This window comes from Periplaneta americana, chromosome 12, assembly GCF_040183065.1.
Source record: "Periplaneta americana isolate PAMFEO1 chromosome 12, P.americana_PAMFEO1_priV1, whole genome shotgun sequence".
NCBI lineage: Eukaryota > Metazoa > Arthropoda > Insecta > Blattodea > Blattidae > Periplaneta > Periplaneta americana.
In genome coordinates this window covers 78887603-78907941 of record NC_091128.1, presented here as the reverse complement: position 1 = coordinate 78907941, position 20339 = coordinate 78887603, and the positions used below count along the sequence as shown (strand labels likewise).

General features: G+C 33.6%; 1 protein-coding gene across 1 annotated transcript in view; it reads left to right on the top strand.

The window, feature by feature from the left end:
• LOC138710590 (very long chain fatty acid elongase 7-like) overlaps positions 1-20339 on the top strand; it is a 113328-nt gene that overhangs the window by 36192 nt on the left and 56797 nt on the right. Inside the window, exon 3 of the mRNA XM_069841584.1 lies at positions 10543-10733. Coding sequence (XP_069697685.1) covers positions 10543-10733 — 191 coding nt within the window. The remainder of the gene's footprint in view (positions 1-10542; positions 10734-20339) is intronic.

Here is a 20339-nt window from a genome sequence, read left to right as displayed (position 1 = left end):
CAACACATAGGCACATATCTTTTGTTTGTGATGTAACAGTATTTGCTTTGTTAATTCATTTCCTTACAAACATTTTCCATGCGAATATTTTCAAACATTTTATTTAATACACTATCTTCAGTAATACGTTTTTACGATATATTAGATTTACGAAAACATTGTTTTAGTACCTGTAAGGCTACTAAACAAACATATCTGAAAATTTCACTTTTCTGTAAAAAAAAAAGTTGAGAAAATATTTCTTTTGAGTAAAAAAGCAAACTTGTGAAAAATGAACAGTAAAATTAAAATTTACATTCTTATAATGCATTTAGGCCTATATTTCTCAGACAAATCTAAAAATTAACATGGATACAGTTTTAATAAGTTCTCTTCCATTTATCTATTGAATCAGTGCTGGCCATCCCTGTATACAGTTCGACCAAGCGACATATACTACCTCTTTCGTCTGTCTCTTTCCTTTCCTCTGTCCACACCAACGCGAAATATTCGCAGCGCTGACTGAGACCAAATTTCGCGTATGCAGAAGAATATCATGTCGTAGCTCCTATGATAGTCAATCAATGGCACTGTTATTTTTATGATTGACAGGTCAATGTCTGAGGAAAGCATGGAACAAATTTTGAAATCAAAATTGTTTTTAACACGCGGGGGGGGGGAGTTACTAATTTGGAAGTGATCTGTTCAAAATAGACATTTAGACCTTCAGAAGTGGTTAGCGGTAAACTTTTTTATTTTTCACGTTAGATGGGGGTCAAAGCGAATGAAATGTTGAGAAAGAATGGAAATTACTTTTAAAAGTTGCCGCTATTCAAAATCTTTACTGGTTTTCAAGTTACGGCGAGTTAAAGAAAAGAGTATTTTTTACTTGGCGAAGAACTCAAGACAACCTCTTGTCTGCTAATACAGAAATCTTTGCTCTGATTTCAAATCCGCGTACAAAATAATTCCGTCGCTTAAATTATTTTACTTATTCGTAAGTGTTCTGAAATGTAGTAATAAATATTAAAATAAATGTAATTAAAATATAAATAATGCAATTAAAAATAAATGTAATCACAATATTAAAATATATGTAGTTAAAATATTAAAATAAATGTAACTGAAATATTAGAATGCATTTAATTAAATTATTAAAAGAAAAGAATCAAAATGGCGAACGATGATACCTAGTATTTAGCCATAGATGTTGTGCTTGCGGTTGCAAACGTTGTCAAAGAACTTAGAACTGTGGAGGAGAGAACGCACACAAAAAAAGAAAGAAGTGTGGGTGAAAAGTGAAGTCCACGTAGAAAAATATAAAAGTGCATCAGAAACAAGAAGTTAAAGATATCTAAAAAGATAAATTACCTATGAAACGAATATTCAGAGAATCCCTCATAACATGAATTATCATCCCAGGACATATAAATAATTGAAAATAGTGAAATGAAATAAAAGGTCCTTTATTGGTAACATATTTTTATTCCTACTCAGAGAGATGACATTGGAAGATTCTCGGTCATTTAGCAGTTTTCTAGGAATTGATTACAGTACGTTCAACAAACTCCTAACACGATATAAATCATTTTAGTGCGTGAAATCAATACATTCACATTTGGAAACAATTATTATACTTTAATTGTCCGCGTTTCTATTATAATGTAATATAATACGTCTAAACACCCTCAATAACATATTTTTCTTGTTTTTTTTTTCATCATTAGATACAAAAAGAAAACCATACCGACTTTTATTAAACTTTTCAGCAAACTAATACTCCCTTGAATGTATAATGGCTACATTTACTAAAATGCGCTCTCAACGCAGAAAGTATCATAAAATTCATACAGTATTTGCAGTTCCAAATATATGATCGTGCAAAAATAGTTTACAATACACGTGTGTTAAATCCGTAACAAAATCTCGAAAACAGAAGAGACTTTATTTCGTCTCGTCTTTTCTAGCTTTTCTTTGATTCTGTTATAACGCGTCCTTCAAGAGAAGGAAGACAAGAGATGATGCCAAGTCTAAAATCTGGAAGGGGTTTGTCCCACAAGTAGTGATGCTCGCGTATAATTAATAAAATTATCCTGTTTATGTGTAAGTGTAAGTGTGAAGCAGCATCTGCTAGGTGTAGATTTTTGCTAATTTTTTCGGCGGCCACCCTATTCCATTATCTCCTGGCCTAGTTGCCTCATAAGTGGTGCCTTCTTGGTATCATTTATGAGGTTCAGACTTTCCTTCGGAAAATTGACTAAACAACAATCCTATAATATTGTATTTAATATTTAAAAATTAATTGCAAGTCGGTTATTTTAACATTATGTAGACAAATATCGCATAATAAAATAAAAATATTAGCTTAAGTCCAAAACATTGATTATTATTATTGAGCTGTAGTGACACCAAACGCGAGTACTAATGTTAGGAGATACAGCGCGAATCCGTAAGGTTTAATGAAAACAGTTAATAGGCCTATTTATGTTTATCGAAACAATTCTTCTCTCCTAGCTAATACAAAAGTTCCTAGAGTATTTCATAGGAATAAAACATGAATGAGATTAGTTTTGACAAAAATTGCTATTAAATATAGGCTTATATGTTTGCTTTTAAGAATGAAACCTTTCCTAAACTAAGAAAATTATTAACTTTGAACTATTAAACCTTAGTAAGATGTTAAATGACGCAAAGTTCATATAGGTAGGTTCTCTAGAAATATATTTCTGTACTAAGCAATATGATATTCTGAAGGACTAATAAAAGTCAACAAAGATGCGAATATGAAATCATTCCTTATAGACAGGCCGTATGTAGGCTAGAATTTTTCTCTTAAGATATGTTAAAGATGTGAATAACTTACCACTTTTATTTAATTCCAATTGGATTGCATCTCACATTACTCTTTTTCCTTACTTACTTGTAATCCTCTAGAATAAATCGTATAAAACTGGATGTTTCCTTACAATTTCTCATAGAACACTATCAAAAAATTCGCGGCGGCAGCGAAAAAAACCGCGCAGGCGGCGAATATAAATTCCAACGCTGCAGATTCGCAGACGTCCGGCGATACTTTCGCGTCGGTGTGGGCACACTCATATACCACAGTATACACTGAGGCAGTGGCAACTTTGCGAAGCGAAACATTCGCCACCGGTGCGAATATTTCGCGTCGGTGTGGGGAGGCCTTAAAGCGCTCAGGCTCTCCTGGGCTCTAAAGCGCGCGCTTGCTCCTATAGGCATCAGTTGACATCACTGGTATAGAGGAACCCCATGTAAATGAACTGTATCCGTATCATCTTCAAGAAGTGCAACATTTAGAGCCACAAGATCATGCCCATCGTTTCTAGTTCTGCATTTGGTTAAACGGAAATGGTAGAGAGTTTTACAAATGTATTATGTTTACTGATGGGTTACAATTCACACAGGATGGCATTAATAACTTATATGAATTACATGTTTAGGCAGATATTAACCCTATGCCCTCAGGTATGTTGTCTTAATTAAATGAAGCATGATTTAAAGATTTATTTCATTTGATAGCAAATTGTTTGTAAAATATGTTCAGGCTTCAGAAATATTGCGACCTTTTAAGGCCTATTTTCGTAAACTGTCAATACTTATTTTGAAAAACTGAACGCTAAACTTAAAAATGGTGCTCATTTTAATGCCTATTTTCAAGATTTAGTGCTTCTTTGCGCGCATATTTTTACTTTTTTTTTTAGTGTCTAACATAATTCCCAGATATATCGAGAAAACCTATGTCACGTTTTGATTTTAGAGGAGAAAAATTCGCTTCGGCGCCGGGGATCGAACCCGGGTCCTTGGTTTTACGTACCAAGCGCTCTAACCATTGAGCTACGCGAATCGAATCCCTCTCCTTCAATGTTTTTCCCTTTGTGGCCTGACTCCAAGTTCGACATGTATGTTGACATTTTTATATTAAGTCAACTGCCATTATACAAGGAGCGCACTCAGTTGAGTGACTTGGTGGCCGGGATTCCACAGTCGGAGCGAATTTTTCTCCTCTAATATTAATTGTTACCGTAACAGACGTATTGTGTAGGACCAAAAAATTAATCTTTACGTAGATTCGAGAAACAGTGCATATTACTGTGGAATCCCGGCCACCAAGTCACTCAACTCAGTGCGCTCCTTATATAATGGCAGTTGACTTAATATAAAAATGTCAACATACATGTCAAACTTGGAGTCAGGCCACAAAGAGAAAAACACTAAAGGAGAGAGATTCGATCCGGTGCTCTAGATTGAACTTCGACGTAGCTCAATGGTTAGAGCGCTTGTTACGTAGAACCAAGGTTATTATTATTTCTTTTTTGCGAAAACTATAAACTTTACATCAATATGATTCTAGATTTTTAGACTGACATTTTAATACCACGATGATATTCTTAAAAAGAAGACTACATAATGTGTTTTGTTGTGCCATTTTCATTTTAATATGTGTTTTCTTTAGAGAGTAGTTGGATATAATCATAGGTGAGGGGGGTGAAACCTACAAAGTAGGACTTGTTTTAGGTACAAAGCACGTACAGTCAGAAGACCCGTGCATTGGATTTCAGAGAAAATTATGATAATATAAAATCTGTATGTATAATATTACTCAATATTACTAATAGCTGAGATAAGATATACATTATAAAATTTGAAGGGAAAGAAAAAGATGATGCTCACAATGATGATTACATTAATATTACTATTAGTGTTATTAGTAGCCTATTTGAGAAAAGGAAATTGTACCAGAACAATGGAAGGAGTCCATAATTGTACCTATTTTTAAGAAGGGGGACAAGACTAACTGTGGTAACTTTCGAGAAATATCACTTTTACTGACATCGTACAAAATTTTATCCAATATTCGTTTGAGAAGATTAACTCTGTACGTAGATTAAATTATTAGGGATCATCACTGCGGTTTTAGGCGTAATAGATCGACTATTGATCATATATTTTGTATTCGACAGATATTGCAGAAAAAATGGGAGTATAAGGGTACAGTACATCAATTATTCATAGATTTCAAAAAGGCATATGACTCGGTTAAGACAGAAGTGTTATATAATATTATTATTGAATTTGGTATTCCCAAGAAACTAGTTCGATTAATTAAAATGTGTCTCAGTGAAACGTACAGCAGAGTTCGTATAGACCAGTTTCTATCTGATGCTTTTCCAATTCACTGCAGGCTAAAGCAAGGAGGTGCACTATCACCTTTACTTTTTAACTTCGCTCTAGAATATGCCATTAGGAAAGTTCAGGATAACAGACAGGGTTTGGAATTGAAAGGGTTACATCAGCTTCTTGTCTATGCGGATGACGTGAATATGTTAGGAGAAAATCCATAAACGATTAGGGAAAACACGAAATTTTAGGGGAAGGAGGGGCAAGTGCGTCCACCCCACGTATTTTGTTTCGTACTATACGTGAGGCACCTGCGCGAGGCTATTAGGTAGTCCTTGATGTCAGTGACTGGTGTGCAAGCGAAGATGTCGCTTTGCAGCACACGCCGGATTTCGCAGGTAAAAGTTTATTATGTGTCATTTTGTTATAACAGAAGTGATATTTCATGTGTCCTTTATGCAGAAGTATGGGCGTTTTTCACACTTTTCAGAATATCAGAACGAAACCATGAAACTATACTTGAACCACATGTGCATAGAGTTGGCAGCAAAATGCTAGTCTCGCGGATAGGAGTTCGTTTATTGTTTTCCGGTTGTGTTGTCTGGGCAAGTGAATCCACCACGAGTGGGGGCAAGTGCATCCAGTGGATTCACATGCCCCTTCATAAAGTTAGGTTACATTTTCCATTACGACAATTATTGAATTATGTCCACACGAATATTTCTATTTGCTTCGGTAGTACGACTGGTAGTGGCGCAAGCCAGAGATCGTGGAATCAATATATAGCTAAACCAGAGAAAGAATATTAAGGATGGATAAAATGCCATGCCAGTAGATCATTGCAGTCAAATCAAATTCACGTGATACTAAATTACTATCATAAACAACTGATGGACAAGATCTTTAATTATGACGAAACAGGAATTTCCACAATACAAAAACCTCGAAAGATTATCGCAGAAAGGGGCAGAAAACAAGTGGGAAGGAGAACTTCGCTTGAGAGAGGTAAAAATATAACAGTGTTGGCATGTGTGAGTGCCCTTGGTACATTTATACCCATTTTTGGTGTATCCTTGTGTGAGAATTGTTAAATGGCTCAATGAATGGAACCGTTGCTTATGCCACTCCGTTTGGGTGGATTGATTCGTCTCTTTCTCAAATTCATAGAAAATTGCGCCCATCCAACTAAAGAGAATCCAATTTTGTGCATCCTTGCTGGTCATGCAAGCCATAAGTCCATTAAGGCAATAGAACTTGCAAGATAATAATGATCACCTTCCCACCATACACAACGCACAAACTCCATGTGTTTGACATTTGGTCTTTTCAAACACTACATGGCTAAAGGGATAGATTTATGGATGACAAATCACCATGGATCGAGAATTGCGGACTAAGATCTGGCACTAATTTTAAAGGACGCATTTCTGAGCGCAGTGATGCCGAAGAATATAACGCAAGAATTTAAGAAAGCTGGTATATTTCCACTCTATCCTTATGTATTCAATGAGACTGATTTTGAACCATCAAACTGCCTTGCTCAACACAATAAGGAGTCCGAAGATGGAAGAGAAATAATGGACCAGAGCAGGAATCATGTAAATGAGATATTGACACCAGATATCCTCTATTCACCACCATCTACAAGCACACATAGCATGTCGCATTTAATGAAGATTCTGAAGTACATTCCTCTGAATTTAGAACATGTAGTGACACATAGAACATTCCTATCCATAACATAAAAATTCCAAGCCTACAAGTGTTGATTATTTGCCGATGTCCAAAATATTTCCTATTCCGAAGAAAAGGGATAATGAAGGGAAAATAAAACGAAAAATCAATCGTGAATCCTCACAAGTTATAACCAGTTCCCTTACAAACAGCAGCTAGAAGAGAAGCTCACTTCAAAGGCTCCAAAAACAAAACATAAAAACACCTGTTCGTCCAAACCTTGCAAACACCAGCTTCTGCCTGAACCGAAGAAGTCATTGACGTCGGAGAGAAGAGATGAAGTCGATGACACTCCGTGTCTTTACTGTGGAGAACGGTATGGAGACATTAACATCGAGCAGTGAATTATGTGCATAAAGTGCCAGCAGTGGATGCACGAAGATTGCACCGGCAACGAAACAGTAGAAGACAACTTTGTGTGTGATATATGTCGCTAATTACAAGGATTTTACTTATTAGCTTACTTTTAATGAATTAATTTCCAGTGCAAACAGTGATTTTGTTACTTTTATTTCCTATTTAAAATATTATTTTACTCTCAGTCAAGACATAACTATCCAAAAAAAAAAAAAATACACAATAATGGATATAATCAAATAACGTCGGTCTGGAATTGTATCTTGAAATCATATTGAGTGAAAGGAGATGGAATTTTTTTCTTGAAAATGAACTTTTTATTTTTTTATCTTGATATAAAATATGCATCTTTTTTTAATTATATTGTTTTATGTCACTGTAAAAAAAACATGCGAAACATAAATTGCTCAGTATATTTTACGGAAACACTTTTAAACATGTAAAAAAAAATTACTAGTGTAATTTTGACTCAGTTGTCCTACCCTATGCGGCAAGTGCATCCATATGCAAGAACAATTATTGTTATAATGTTAATATTTTTGCTCTACATTAGCATAAAACTTACCGCTGTTTATGGTAAAAATAACTGTGTTATGTCTAATAATCTTAGTCTATTAATAAAAATTGTCTAAGTTTGATACAAAGCAAGTTACATCTCATTTTTGCTTAAGTGGTCTCACTTGCCCCACCTTCTCCTACTTGAAGCAAGTAAAGCGTTAGGTTTGGAAGTAAATCCCGAAAAGACTAAGTATATGATTATTTTCGTGCCCAGAATATTGTACGAAATGGAAACATAAAAATTGGAGATTTATCCTTCGAAGATGTGGAAAAATTCAAATATCTTGGAGCAGCAGTAACAAATATAAATGACACTCGGGAAGAAATTTAACGCAGAATAAATATGGTAAATGCCTGTTAGCATTCGGTTGAGAAGCTTTTGTCATCTAGTCTGCTGTCAAAAAATCTGAAAGTCAGAATTTATAAAACAGTTATATTACCGGTTGTTCTTTATGGTTGTGAAACTTGGACTCTCACTTTCAGAGAGGAACAGAGATTAAAGGTGTTTGAGAATAGGGTTCTTAGGAAAATATTTGGTGCTAAGAAGGATGAAATTACAGGAGAATGGAGAAAGTTACACAAAGCAGAACTGGACGCATTGTAATCTTCACCTGGCATAATTTGGAACATTAAATCCATACGTTTGAGATGGGCAGGGCCTATAGCACGTATGGGCGAATCCAGAAATGTATATAGAGTGTTAGTTGGGAGACCGGAGGAAAAAAGACCTTTGGGGAGGCCGAGACATAGATGGGAGGATAATATTAAAATGGATTAGAAGAATATGATGATACAGACTGGATTAATCTTGCACAGGATAGGGACCGATGGCAGACTTATGTGAGGGCGGCACTAAACCTGCGGGTTCCTTAAAAACCTTTTGTAAGTAAGTAAGTATTATTAGTAGCAATCATATCCATGTAGAAACAAAGGTAACTCAAAGGAATACAATAGTTATGCAAGAAATAAACTGTGTTTACAATATATGACGTATGTAAGCTAGGAAAATCTGTGGTTTAAGTTTATTTAATTTTGGACTTGAATATTTCGTTACTAAAAGTACCGTAACAAAATCTGGATGCAGTTTTACTATAGAATTACATATACGTGTACCATAATTTGTACTATGTAGGCTAGTATACTAGCAGATTTGAAGCATTTAGATTCAACTGAAGTAAGAGTATCAATTCGTTTTGTATTAGTATTATAATCACGTAGTTGAGCTACAAAATATGTAATCAGATATTTATGATAGAATTTAATTAAAAGTATGTTTATAAATTTGGTCAGAACTAAAAGCATTAAATTCGGGAACGTATCAAATTTGTTGGATAATCCAGTCGTCTTTTCAAGCAAATTTTAGATGTACGTTTTTGTGATAGAATTAGAGGAACAAGAGTAGCTTTTTTTAATGCCTTTCCATCCAATTATACACTATTGGATAACAGATTCAACTGTAGCTAACTGAACCAAACGTAAGATATGTATAAAAAAAAAGTAATGGGGAAGATTGACCAATATGTAAGTTTCTTTGCGGATTACATACATACGTAAGTGTTTTGCCCATGGGCAAGTCTTTCACTGCAAACCCAGCATTCTCTAATCTTTCCTATTTTATGCCTTCGTCTTAGTCTCCGCATATGATTCACATATCTTAATGTCGTCTATCTTCTGCCTCGAACTCTTCTCCCTTTCACCATTCATTCCAGTGCATCCTTCAGTAGGCAGTTTCTTCTCAACCAGTGATCCAACCAATTCCTTTTTCTCTTTGTGATCAGTTTCAGCATCATTCTTTCTTCACCCACTCTTTCCAACACAACTTCATTTCTTATTCTGTCTGTCCACTTCACACGCTCCATTCTTCTCCATATCCACATTTCAAATGCTTCTATTCGTTTCTCTTCACTTCATCGTAATGTCCATTTTTCTGCTCCATACATTGCCACACAAAGCACTTCACTAGTATCTTAGTTATATTTCCAGTGGTCCGGAGAAGATGCTACTTCTTTTATTAAAATCTATTTTGTCCTTTAAATGTGCAGAAATTTGATCCCAATATGTAACTTTTCGTTCTGCAAATGAATAAAATTTTACAATGTTATATTTGATGCGATCAAATTTCTGCACTATTAAAGGACAAGACCAAAATTCTTTCAATCATTTATTATCGTAATACACTGTTCCCTTAAATTGACAGAGCATATTGGGAATTAAATCAATAGCTCTTCCAAAACACGCTATGAAATATTTCACATAAAACAATTTTTATCTCGAAAAGGAAGCAAAAACGAGCAAAATTGTTGTATTAAACTTTTTTGTTTGAAATACGGTATGTCAAAGAATAGTCCTCCCCCGAAATTAATGACATTGCTTACACTTGACCCTGTGTACGTGGCTAGACATAACCGCGAAGAATATAGACGCAATACGGAAAATTAAAGTTAAATTCGTTAAAAGACATAAGAACATAAAGGAAGAAACAATAGTATGAAGGTATGAAAATATTACAAAGATGACAGAAATCCAAATTAATGAAACTGTTTTGCAGTATCAACCAAGGAGACGACGAAATGTGGGCTATCCAAAGAAACATCGGAAGTGAACGGTTTCAATATGGAACAAAACATGATGATGATGATGATGATGATGATGATGATGATGATGATGATGATGATGATGATGATGATGATGATGACTACGATGACGATGACGAGGCGTTGCTAATTAATTGTTTTATGATGGAAACTAACAAAATAATTGTATTTTTTTCAGATCCGAGAAGTGATGACCTCTTTCTCATGAGCAATATTTGGCAAGCAATTTTCGTTTTGATGTTGTACCTTTACTTCGTATTTATTTTGGGTCCTAAGATCATGAAGAACAGACCACCATATAAATTAGTTGGGATAATGAGAGCATACAATCTATTACAAGTTATATTAAACTGTCTTTTATTTACCCAGGTAAGTACACAATAATATATTTATGGAAGATTATGTTAGCAGTCATAAAGAAAAACATCACACACAATTTGGAATTGTTTAATGTTATCGATGTCTCGTGATATGGCAGAAAAGTTATTTATGTAACTAGTACGTGGAACGTGGAACGTACCTTTAGTGAACGAGTATTGATGTTATGTGCGAGGCATAAGACGGGTCCGTAATATCATACGAGGCCGAGGCCGCTGAAGGTTTCACGTATTTATTACATACAATATTTGTTGGTACTCAGTCAGTAAAGTCGTTTCTAAAACTAGTAATAAAGTAAAATTTAATGTTATTTTCAATATTTATTCATATTGCCACGCCATGGGCGTCTATTTATTAGAATGCATTTCCGATATCAATTTTACAAACGCAGCCACTTGAATAATGTGTTGTCCCAGTAACGACGTTCTTATTCTTATCAATAATGAGATGTTTCAGAAGAAATTTTAGGGAAAGCTAGAAATATTGTTTTAAAATTGTAGACAGTACACATTACAAAAATTAGTAAAAAATCACGCGAGAAAATCAGTTAGGTGTTTTTCCTATGTAACTTTCATTTTCATGTATTGAAGTTGATTTGTTTTTTCAGTAGACAGATTCAATCCTTAAATGTTGTCGTGGGACTTTATGGGACTGATTCCTATAATAGTTCATTTTACGGACTGTTATCTGTCTCTAAAGCAACTGCTTAACGGACTGAGTACCAAAAATAATATATTGAATTTGCTTATAATTAAATTAACCCTTAACTCGAAAGATCGGTCTTTCAGACCGCTAGGAACTTTTGTTTCTTTAATATTTCCTACACTGTTTAATACACGGTGTTTGGCTCTTAGCTATGTACTACAAGGATTAAGCGGTACATAGCTAAGAGCGAAACATCATTTATTAAACATTGTAGGAAATATTAAAAGAACAAAAGTTGCTAGCGGTCTCAAAGACCGATCTTTCGAGTTAAGGGTTAAGGCTTCACTTTCGATTTAATTAATTCGCTAAATAGAAAGGTAGCGTAAAATAATTAACGACAGTTGCTTTCATTTTCAGGTTATCAAATTCACGTTTCTTGAAAATAGTTGCAAATATTCTAGACAAAATGTCAAATGTCAAATTGGTATTTATGATCACAGAGAAATTTTTTCTCTTATCAGAATGAATACATAAGTGATGTACTGTGAATATACATATTTTCTCACTTATGTTTTCATGCTGACGAGAAAAAGGAATACTCAGGTTTCATATTTTGACTCTGGAGAAGGTTAATGCACAGTTGATGTGAGATGTTCCTACTACCTGCATACACTATTGGTTACTGGAAAAAAAATGGTTACAGAGACATAGAGTAGTAATATGCTTTCTTTTTCCTCCAGTAGTAATATTATGCTTTCCTTTTCCCCCAGTATGAAACTGATGAGTGGCTTCCAGCTTGTTTCTGACGTTTCTCCGTTGTATTGAAAACAAGAATTATACAGCAGATTGTGCTACTATGCGCAATGTGATATTGTGTAGCGTTTGAATTACTATGATGTTATTACCAGTCACTTATGAAGGGTTCGGAGCCATAGTGGGCCAAGCGCCATTTATTAAATACGGAGAAAGCAAGTGTTAAGTTAAGTGAATACCATAGTTTAATGAAGATTGACATATCATTTAGTTTAGTTTTATTTTACTTGCTATATGTTTCCATCGAATTATGGTAATAGCTTCATTTTAACCCTTGTTTTGTACGGTTTTAGTAAATGGTGCTTGGCCCACTATAGTTCTGAACCCTTCATATAGGTGTATGTTAATACAGAGCAATCCATATAAACCTTTACAATTTTAATGAGTTATAAACTTGAAATTGAGTTTAATGAACTCAGTGGCTCTTGGAGAATCTACATTGGTACCCCTACCATCCATTGTTGACTATTATAACTATTGTTGGATATTAATATAATCAGTCAACTAAGTTATACATTATTGGCAGTACGGTGGCGAGCGACAATCAAAATTCAAAATGTACGACGACATTAACCCAATGAGAGGGACGATAAGTACTAACACTTAAAAGCGAAAAATGCATTTTATATCCAAATTGAAGCAAATAGCAGAATCGAAATTTCTCTACGATTCAGTACCAACCAGAATCGAAATTTCCCTACGATTAATACATTACGTTTTAATATTACCAACATTTTACAATATTGTAGTTGCACTTTTGTGTTAATCTGCTGATGCCCAACAACACAACGTCTCGTTAATTGAGAATATGATATTGAATGTTGATTTTATTTACAGTTATTTATGATACAAGCTAGTAAAGGTTAATTCCCGATCAGGTTTTGGATTTTTTTCATTAAAAAAATTCATAGTGACACTTGTGGTGGGCAAGGTCGCAGTTGGGGTTTTTCCCGGGGTTCTCCCGTTTTTCCCCAAATTAGGCATTTACATCATTCCGTCACCATTTCTCCATTTCGTTATCATTCCGTAGCAATCTCCGAACTCCAGCTGGCGACGCATGAAGGGTGCTGACCTAGGGACAAGTGGGGTTGCCTGCTCGAAACCTGGGCACACAGAGAACCTTAGTGTGGTCAGCGGGTGTGGGTTTGGGATTGCGTGACCAGAGGGTTAGCGCAATAGATATTAACAGGTCGCAGTGTTGGGCCATAGTGCCCCCTTCCATTGAATTCAATTCAATTCAATAGTAAAGGTCACCTTTTATCATACAATGGATTTTCTACAATAGCACAGATTTATATTAAACCAATGCCAGTAGGCTATTTCAAGTTTGAGATGTTATAAGATCACGATTTCATGGTGGTCTAAACTCAGAACCATGGAATTACCACAGTCTAATACAGTACATATGTATTAGACTGTGGCATTACAACATATTTTATTCATAATCACGATTTCATGGCCGTCTGAACCGGTCATATAATCAACAAAGCAGTTAAGAAAATACGATATTATTGTACAGTAATAAAATAATAATAATAATAATAATAATAATAATAATAATAATAATAATTTAATGATAAAAGATCAATGCTAAATCTTGTTGCAATGAGTACTAGAGATGCAACTTCAGAATAATAACTTACTGGCTAAAATGTAAATGAATGTTAAAATTGTTATTTATTTGTGTTATGTGTAATATTTACGTCATGAAAGATTGAGGTAATGCATTGATTTCTTGTGGATGAAGTTTGAAAGTGAATATTGCATTTTCTTTGGCTGTGCGTAAATTGATTATTTACTTTTTTACTTACTAGTGTTTTAAAGGCTCATTTTACGCAGTGATAACAGTGGGCAAAATGCAACTTTAAGCACTATCGTAGGAAAAGGAATGTTATATCACTGGTCTTCAACTGTACCGTGACGCCTTTTAATTTATTACATCACTAGCCGTACCCGTGCGCTCCGCTGCACCCGTTAGAAATAAATATAAAGTAATTACATAATTAAAATAGGACATTTGATCCCGGGAACAGTCGTGTTTGATAGAAGGATAAATCATTTAATATGTTACTTAATTTAAATTGCATCCAAATAATTAAAATGCGATCATTTTGGTCCACAAAGCACTCATTTGGAGCAATGACAATTCCTTTAACATGTTTCTTAATATTTATTATATGCATCCATAGTTCAATGAACATTGACATAATTTACATTTAATGTGTATACTTTATTTTACTTGTTATATGTTTCCATTGAATTATGGTAATAACTTAAATTTAACTCTTGTTTTCTACGTATTCAGTAAATGGCGCTTGGCCCACTATGGTTCTGAACCCTTCAAATAACTTAAATAACTTAAATTATATTATATTATATTATATTATATTATATTATATTATATTATATTATATTATATTATATTATATTATATTATATAAAAAGTGTGTTGATAACGGATGTACCCCGATAAGTAAGTTTTCAATTTGTTATGGGGGCTCTTGAATCTCAGGAGGAACAAATTTTATTTTACAACAGGGCAACAAAATCTGCTTGGCTCATTACCCAAATTTTTTGCATTGCATTTAATGCATATGAATTTTATGTATTTTAACTCGATTCAATTGAGCATACCGGTAGTTAAAATCTGGATTATAAAATAATGAAATGCTAAGCTAACGTATTATTACTGCATACTAAATCAATACACTCTCGTTGGTCGTTAATTCTCTGAGATAAACATTATTTTAAGAAATACAGGAAACGAATACACAGAATAGCCTATCAAGTTTTCTGTGCATAAGAAGCTATTTTAATCCTACCTGTCCTCAATTCACTCAGAAGTTACTGTAATAACATTATAGCATTATGTCCATACAGAGAAACTACACTTTCCAATGGTGAAATAATAATTAATTATACAAATCGGTTAATTTAGCTTCCGATATTGCTTCATACGAACACAGAAACATTTTCTGTAGGCTATGATTCATAGCTTTCGATTGTTGTTGACCAAGGCCCCTTATAGACGAAGTCATTTGTTTATTTCATTACACGGCTTTAGATGGCAGTTATTTTAATTTTAAAACTCATTTATCTCATTAAATATCAGTCCTATCAAAATTTTTCAAAGACTAAAACTTATCGGAAATGATTTTTAAAGAAATTTTTTTATGTAACATTTTTCATAAAAATCAATAATAAGCGAGATATTTCGATTTATTTAATTTAGGCCTCCTTATAACTCCCCTTTTAAATAATGTATTTTGAATGCCATATAGCCTATAATCTAAGTTACAACGAACTTAATTTATATTTCAATTTTCATCGAAATCCGTTCAGCCATTATCGCGTGAAAAGGTAACAAACATACAGACAGACAGACAGACAGACAGACAGACATACAAACAAAAATTTCAAAAAAGCGATTTTCGGTTTCAGGGTGGTTAATTATATATGTTAGGACCAATTATTTTTGGAAAATCGCAAATTACCAGAAACATTTCGGCTACAGATTTATTATTAGTATAGATAATTGATTCCTGATATGAGAAACTTTTAGCTACTTCTTTGCAATTGCTATACCGTCCATTCCAACCTATGTCTATAATGTTATTACACAGTCTCTCATAATACCGGTACTGATCATTTTATGTTAAGTCAGTAAACTTCTCAATAAAATAATTTTCTCTTCACTATTCATTCTGACGATTCAATTTTATTATAACTGGGTTTACACAACAAAAAACAGGGCAATACAGTAGCTACTTGTAGGTCAAGTTACGCAAGAGTAGGTAGGCCTATAGCTTATGCACAGCCTTGACTTGTGAACTTTGCTGGTAGCTGTATCTACAGAGTGGAATATTCATAATTTTTAAGGGCTGTGCATATCCGATGACTTGCTCATGTTCTTGAAATTTATATTACCATATCTGATTATCTTTAATTTTCCAGCGGCTGTTTTCTCTCCTCACATTTTACGTTAATAAATTAATACAGTGTACAATATGAGAATATCTGTCTGCCTGTCTTTCTGTCTGCCTTATGTAGCCTACCTGTCTATATACTTATCTATGTGCTAACAGTTTACCTGTCTGTCTCTTGTGTGCGTACCTACCTAACACTGGCAGTTGAAGCCACTTTGTCTGAATAGTGCCAGGACATTCACGTTAGACAGAAAAAGTAGGTAAGGAAAATGTGCCGTTTTATATTATAAAATGTTTTATAATAATAATAATAATAATAATAATAATAATAATAATAATAATAATAATAATAATAATAATAATCAAATACTGTAATAAAAATAATAATACAATAGTAACACACCTAGGAATAAAATATGAGTAATATAATACATGCATGGAACTTCGAAGTTTTCTAAACTGTTCTATACTTGAATTCTATTTTCCCGTCATTTCTAGCAAATAGTTAAATGACTTTCTGGCTAAAATTTGGGACCTTATTATCAGAAGAATGTGAACTAAATTCACCATACCTTTCTTAGACCAATGCCAGTTAGCACCAAAATGCACACAAGGATAAAAGAAAGAATTTTTAATATCACATCCGTTAATCAACTTATGAAAGTAAATTGTAAGTTAGCATTGTTATTGGACCAGGAGAAAAATAAGGCCAAAGTGTTTTTTTTATTTTTTTTTTCTAAACTGTTCTATACTTGAATTCTATTTTCCTGTCACTTCTAGCAAATAGTTAAATGTCTTTCTGGCTAAAATTTGGGACCTTATTACCAGAAGAATGTGAACTGAATGGAACTATGTGGATTCCATTTTCTCTAAACAAAACTGGGATATCTATATGAAATATTGACAAAGGAAAAAGAATGATAATATGCATTAAGAACCAGCCAATGGATCAACTTATGAAAGTAAATTGTAAGTTAGCATTGTTATTGGACCAGGGGCAAAATAAGGTCGAAGTTTTTTTTTATTTCGGAATATGTATGATAAGACTTTCTTGTGTTAAATTTGTAAAGTATTTATTAGCACCAAGTAAAATTTAACTCAAGAAAGTCTTATCATACATATTCCGAAGTGATACAGTGTTAAAAGTTGTGTAATCAAGATGTATATGTTTTTTTATTTTTTATTCTAAACTGTTCTATACTTGAATTCTATTTTCCTGTCATTTCACGCAAACAGTTAAATGACTTTCTGGCTAAAATTGGGGACCTTATTACCAGAAGAATGTGAACTAAATGGATTCCATTTTCTCTAAACAAAATCGGGACATCTATATGAAATATTAGCAAAAGAAAGAGAATGATAATATGCATTAAAGAACCAGTTACATTATTAACTCAAAGAAAATGGATCAACTTATGAAAGTAAATTGTAAGTTAGCATTGTTATTGGACCAGGGGCAAAATAAGGTCGAAGTGTTTTTTTTTATTCTAAACTGTTCTATACTTGAATTCTATTTTCCTGTCATTTCTAGCAAATAGTTAAATGTCTTTCTGGGTAAAATTTGGGACCTTATTACCAGAAGAATGTGAACTAAATGGAACTAAGTGGATTCCATTTTCTCTAAACAAAACTGGGATATCTGTATGAAATATTGGCAAAGGAAAGAGAATGATAATATGCATTAAGAACCAGCAAATGGATCAACTTATGAAAGTAAATTGTAAGTTAGCATTGTTATTGGACCAGAGGCAAAATAAGGTCGAAGTTTTTTTTTTTTTTCGGAATATGTATGATAATACTTTCTTGTGTTAAATTTGTAAGTTTTATTAGCACCAAGTAAAATTTAACACAAGAAAGTCTTATCATACATGTTCCGAAGTGATACAGTGTTAAAAGTTGTGTAATCAAGATATATATATATATATATATATATATATATATTTTATTTTTTATTCTAAACTGTTTTATACTTGAATTTTATTTTCCTGTCATTTCTAGCAAATAGTTAAATGACCTTTTGGCTAAAATTGTGAACTAAATTCACCATACCTTTCTTAGAGCAATGCCAGTTAGTACCAAAATGCACGCAAGGAAAACAAAAGAAAGAATTTTTAATATCACATCCGTAAATCTATTTGCTTTGTGCATAAACATACTGATTTAATTTTCGACATTGACACAATTTAGCACCTTTTATTTCCATATTTGTATCCAAATCCGGAGTTAGTCCTCCCATATATTTTACTTTCTGTTTATCTTCGCGATAAAGGAAGTGGATTTCCTTTGAAATATTTATTAGCACAATTACATGCATATGACGCAAGTTACCGTACTGTTTAGCTTACTCTCTTTTGAATAACGTATTTTCCGACAAGAAAGTTATAATTATTATTGTTTGGCCTGGCATGGAACAAAATTCCTTATTTATTGCTGTCATCTCGAATCGAGTTGTCAACTGAATGGCATGGATAAGCCCTTTCTCCCGCTCTTTGCACCCCGTGAAGCTTCATGTTGTGGTTTACAAAACACTTCTGCTCAAGCTCTTAGAGCCGGCTGGCAGCTGGCTCGAATGACGAAGTTTATAATTATTATGTACAGCTATATATACGTCAGGAAATTAAGGACGGTATGGGATTCCTATTATCATAAGATCTTCTATAACGTAGTAGCTTTTCTGTAATGTTTTGGTAGCAACAAGATGGTGTCAGGTCCATCAAAGCGGCATCACCAACGAGTTAGAAATACTTCTAGCTCGTTGGGCTTCACTCCATCCAATGATATTAAGATGCTAGTGTCTTCTCTATGTCTTCTGTTGGTCTGAGCACAGATTACACTGTTTCTGAGCACGTTTGGACCTGCAGTTAACAGGTCACTTTGTGCCAAGTACCCTAGTGAGTTATGAGAAGGCTATTAATTTTTCTTTGTTCTGATGCAAATACACTTCAAACTGTTGTTACTAATTTCTATCATAAGCAATGGCTTGGACAAAACAAAGGAGTAAAATGTATTTAAATATATAACTTACTGTTTTAATCCCTTTTAGAAAGATAATCGTAAAACTTTTAAAAATGTAAGGTCAATTCAAAACTGGATGCTTCTAGTAAACAGTTGCATTTAAACCTGACATGAAGAACTGTGGCAACTGTAGAACACAGCAAAAGAAAGGGAAAACAACTAATGGAAACAGGTGAAGATTGTGAGGCAGGAACTTCGGCAGATAATGTATTCATTGATTCTAATTTGTCTACTGAATATTTAAATAAATCCCTTTCATGTATTGATGAATCACCAATTGCAAAGAAGAAAATTTTTAGTCCTGCATACTGCAGAAGAAAACTTGAGAAAGTGAAAAATAATCTAGTTAGAAAATTGGTAAATAAAACTGCAAGTTCTGAAAGTGAAGATGATGCTTCCTGTAAGTAGTATGTTTTCATTATGTAGGCCTACCCATTAATATCTGTAAATTTTGTTTTTGCCATAGTTATAACACTAATAATAAATAATTAGTTACCTATAATAATAGCAATACTAAACGATTAGTTTTAATAATAGTAAGTCTGAACTGCTCTCAAACATGTGTTTTGCTCATTTGGGTGGCGCTAGAATACAGATGTTTATATTTAACCTCTATATTTGTTTTTAAATCTATTTCCATAATATTCCATAATTTTAAAGAATGTCAACTTGATTACAATTAGCTTTTAGTCACGTCCGTTGATTAACTGTCACATCCTTGGACATGATATGTCAATGGACATGAATGTCCACAGACATGACGAATTTACTTAAAACATTCCGTGAATACAGTAATTTTAAGATCATAAAGTTTTTCTTTTCATGCAATGTCTAAATCCGCTTAACCTACTTATTAAATATGTACTTACTTACTTACAAATGGCTTTTAAGGAACCCGAAGGTTCATTGCCGCCCTCACATAAGCCCGCCATCGGTCCCTATCCTGTGCAAGATTAATCCACTCTCTATCATCATATCCCATCTCCCTCAAATCCATTTTAATATTATCCTCCCATCTACGTCTCGGCCTCCCCAAAGGTCTTTCCCTCCGGCCTCCCAACTAACACTCTATATGCATTTCTGGATTCGCCCATATATGCTACATGCCCTGCCCATCTCAAACATCTGGATTTAATGTTCCTAATTATGTCAGATGAAGAATAAAATGCGTGAAGTTCTACGTTGTGTAACTTTCTCC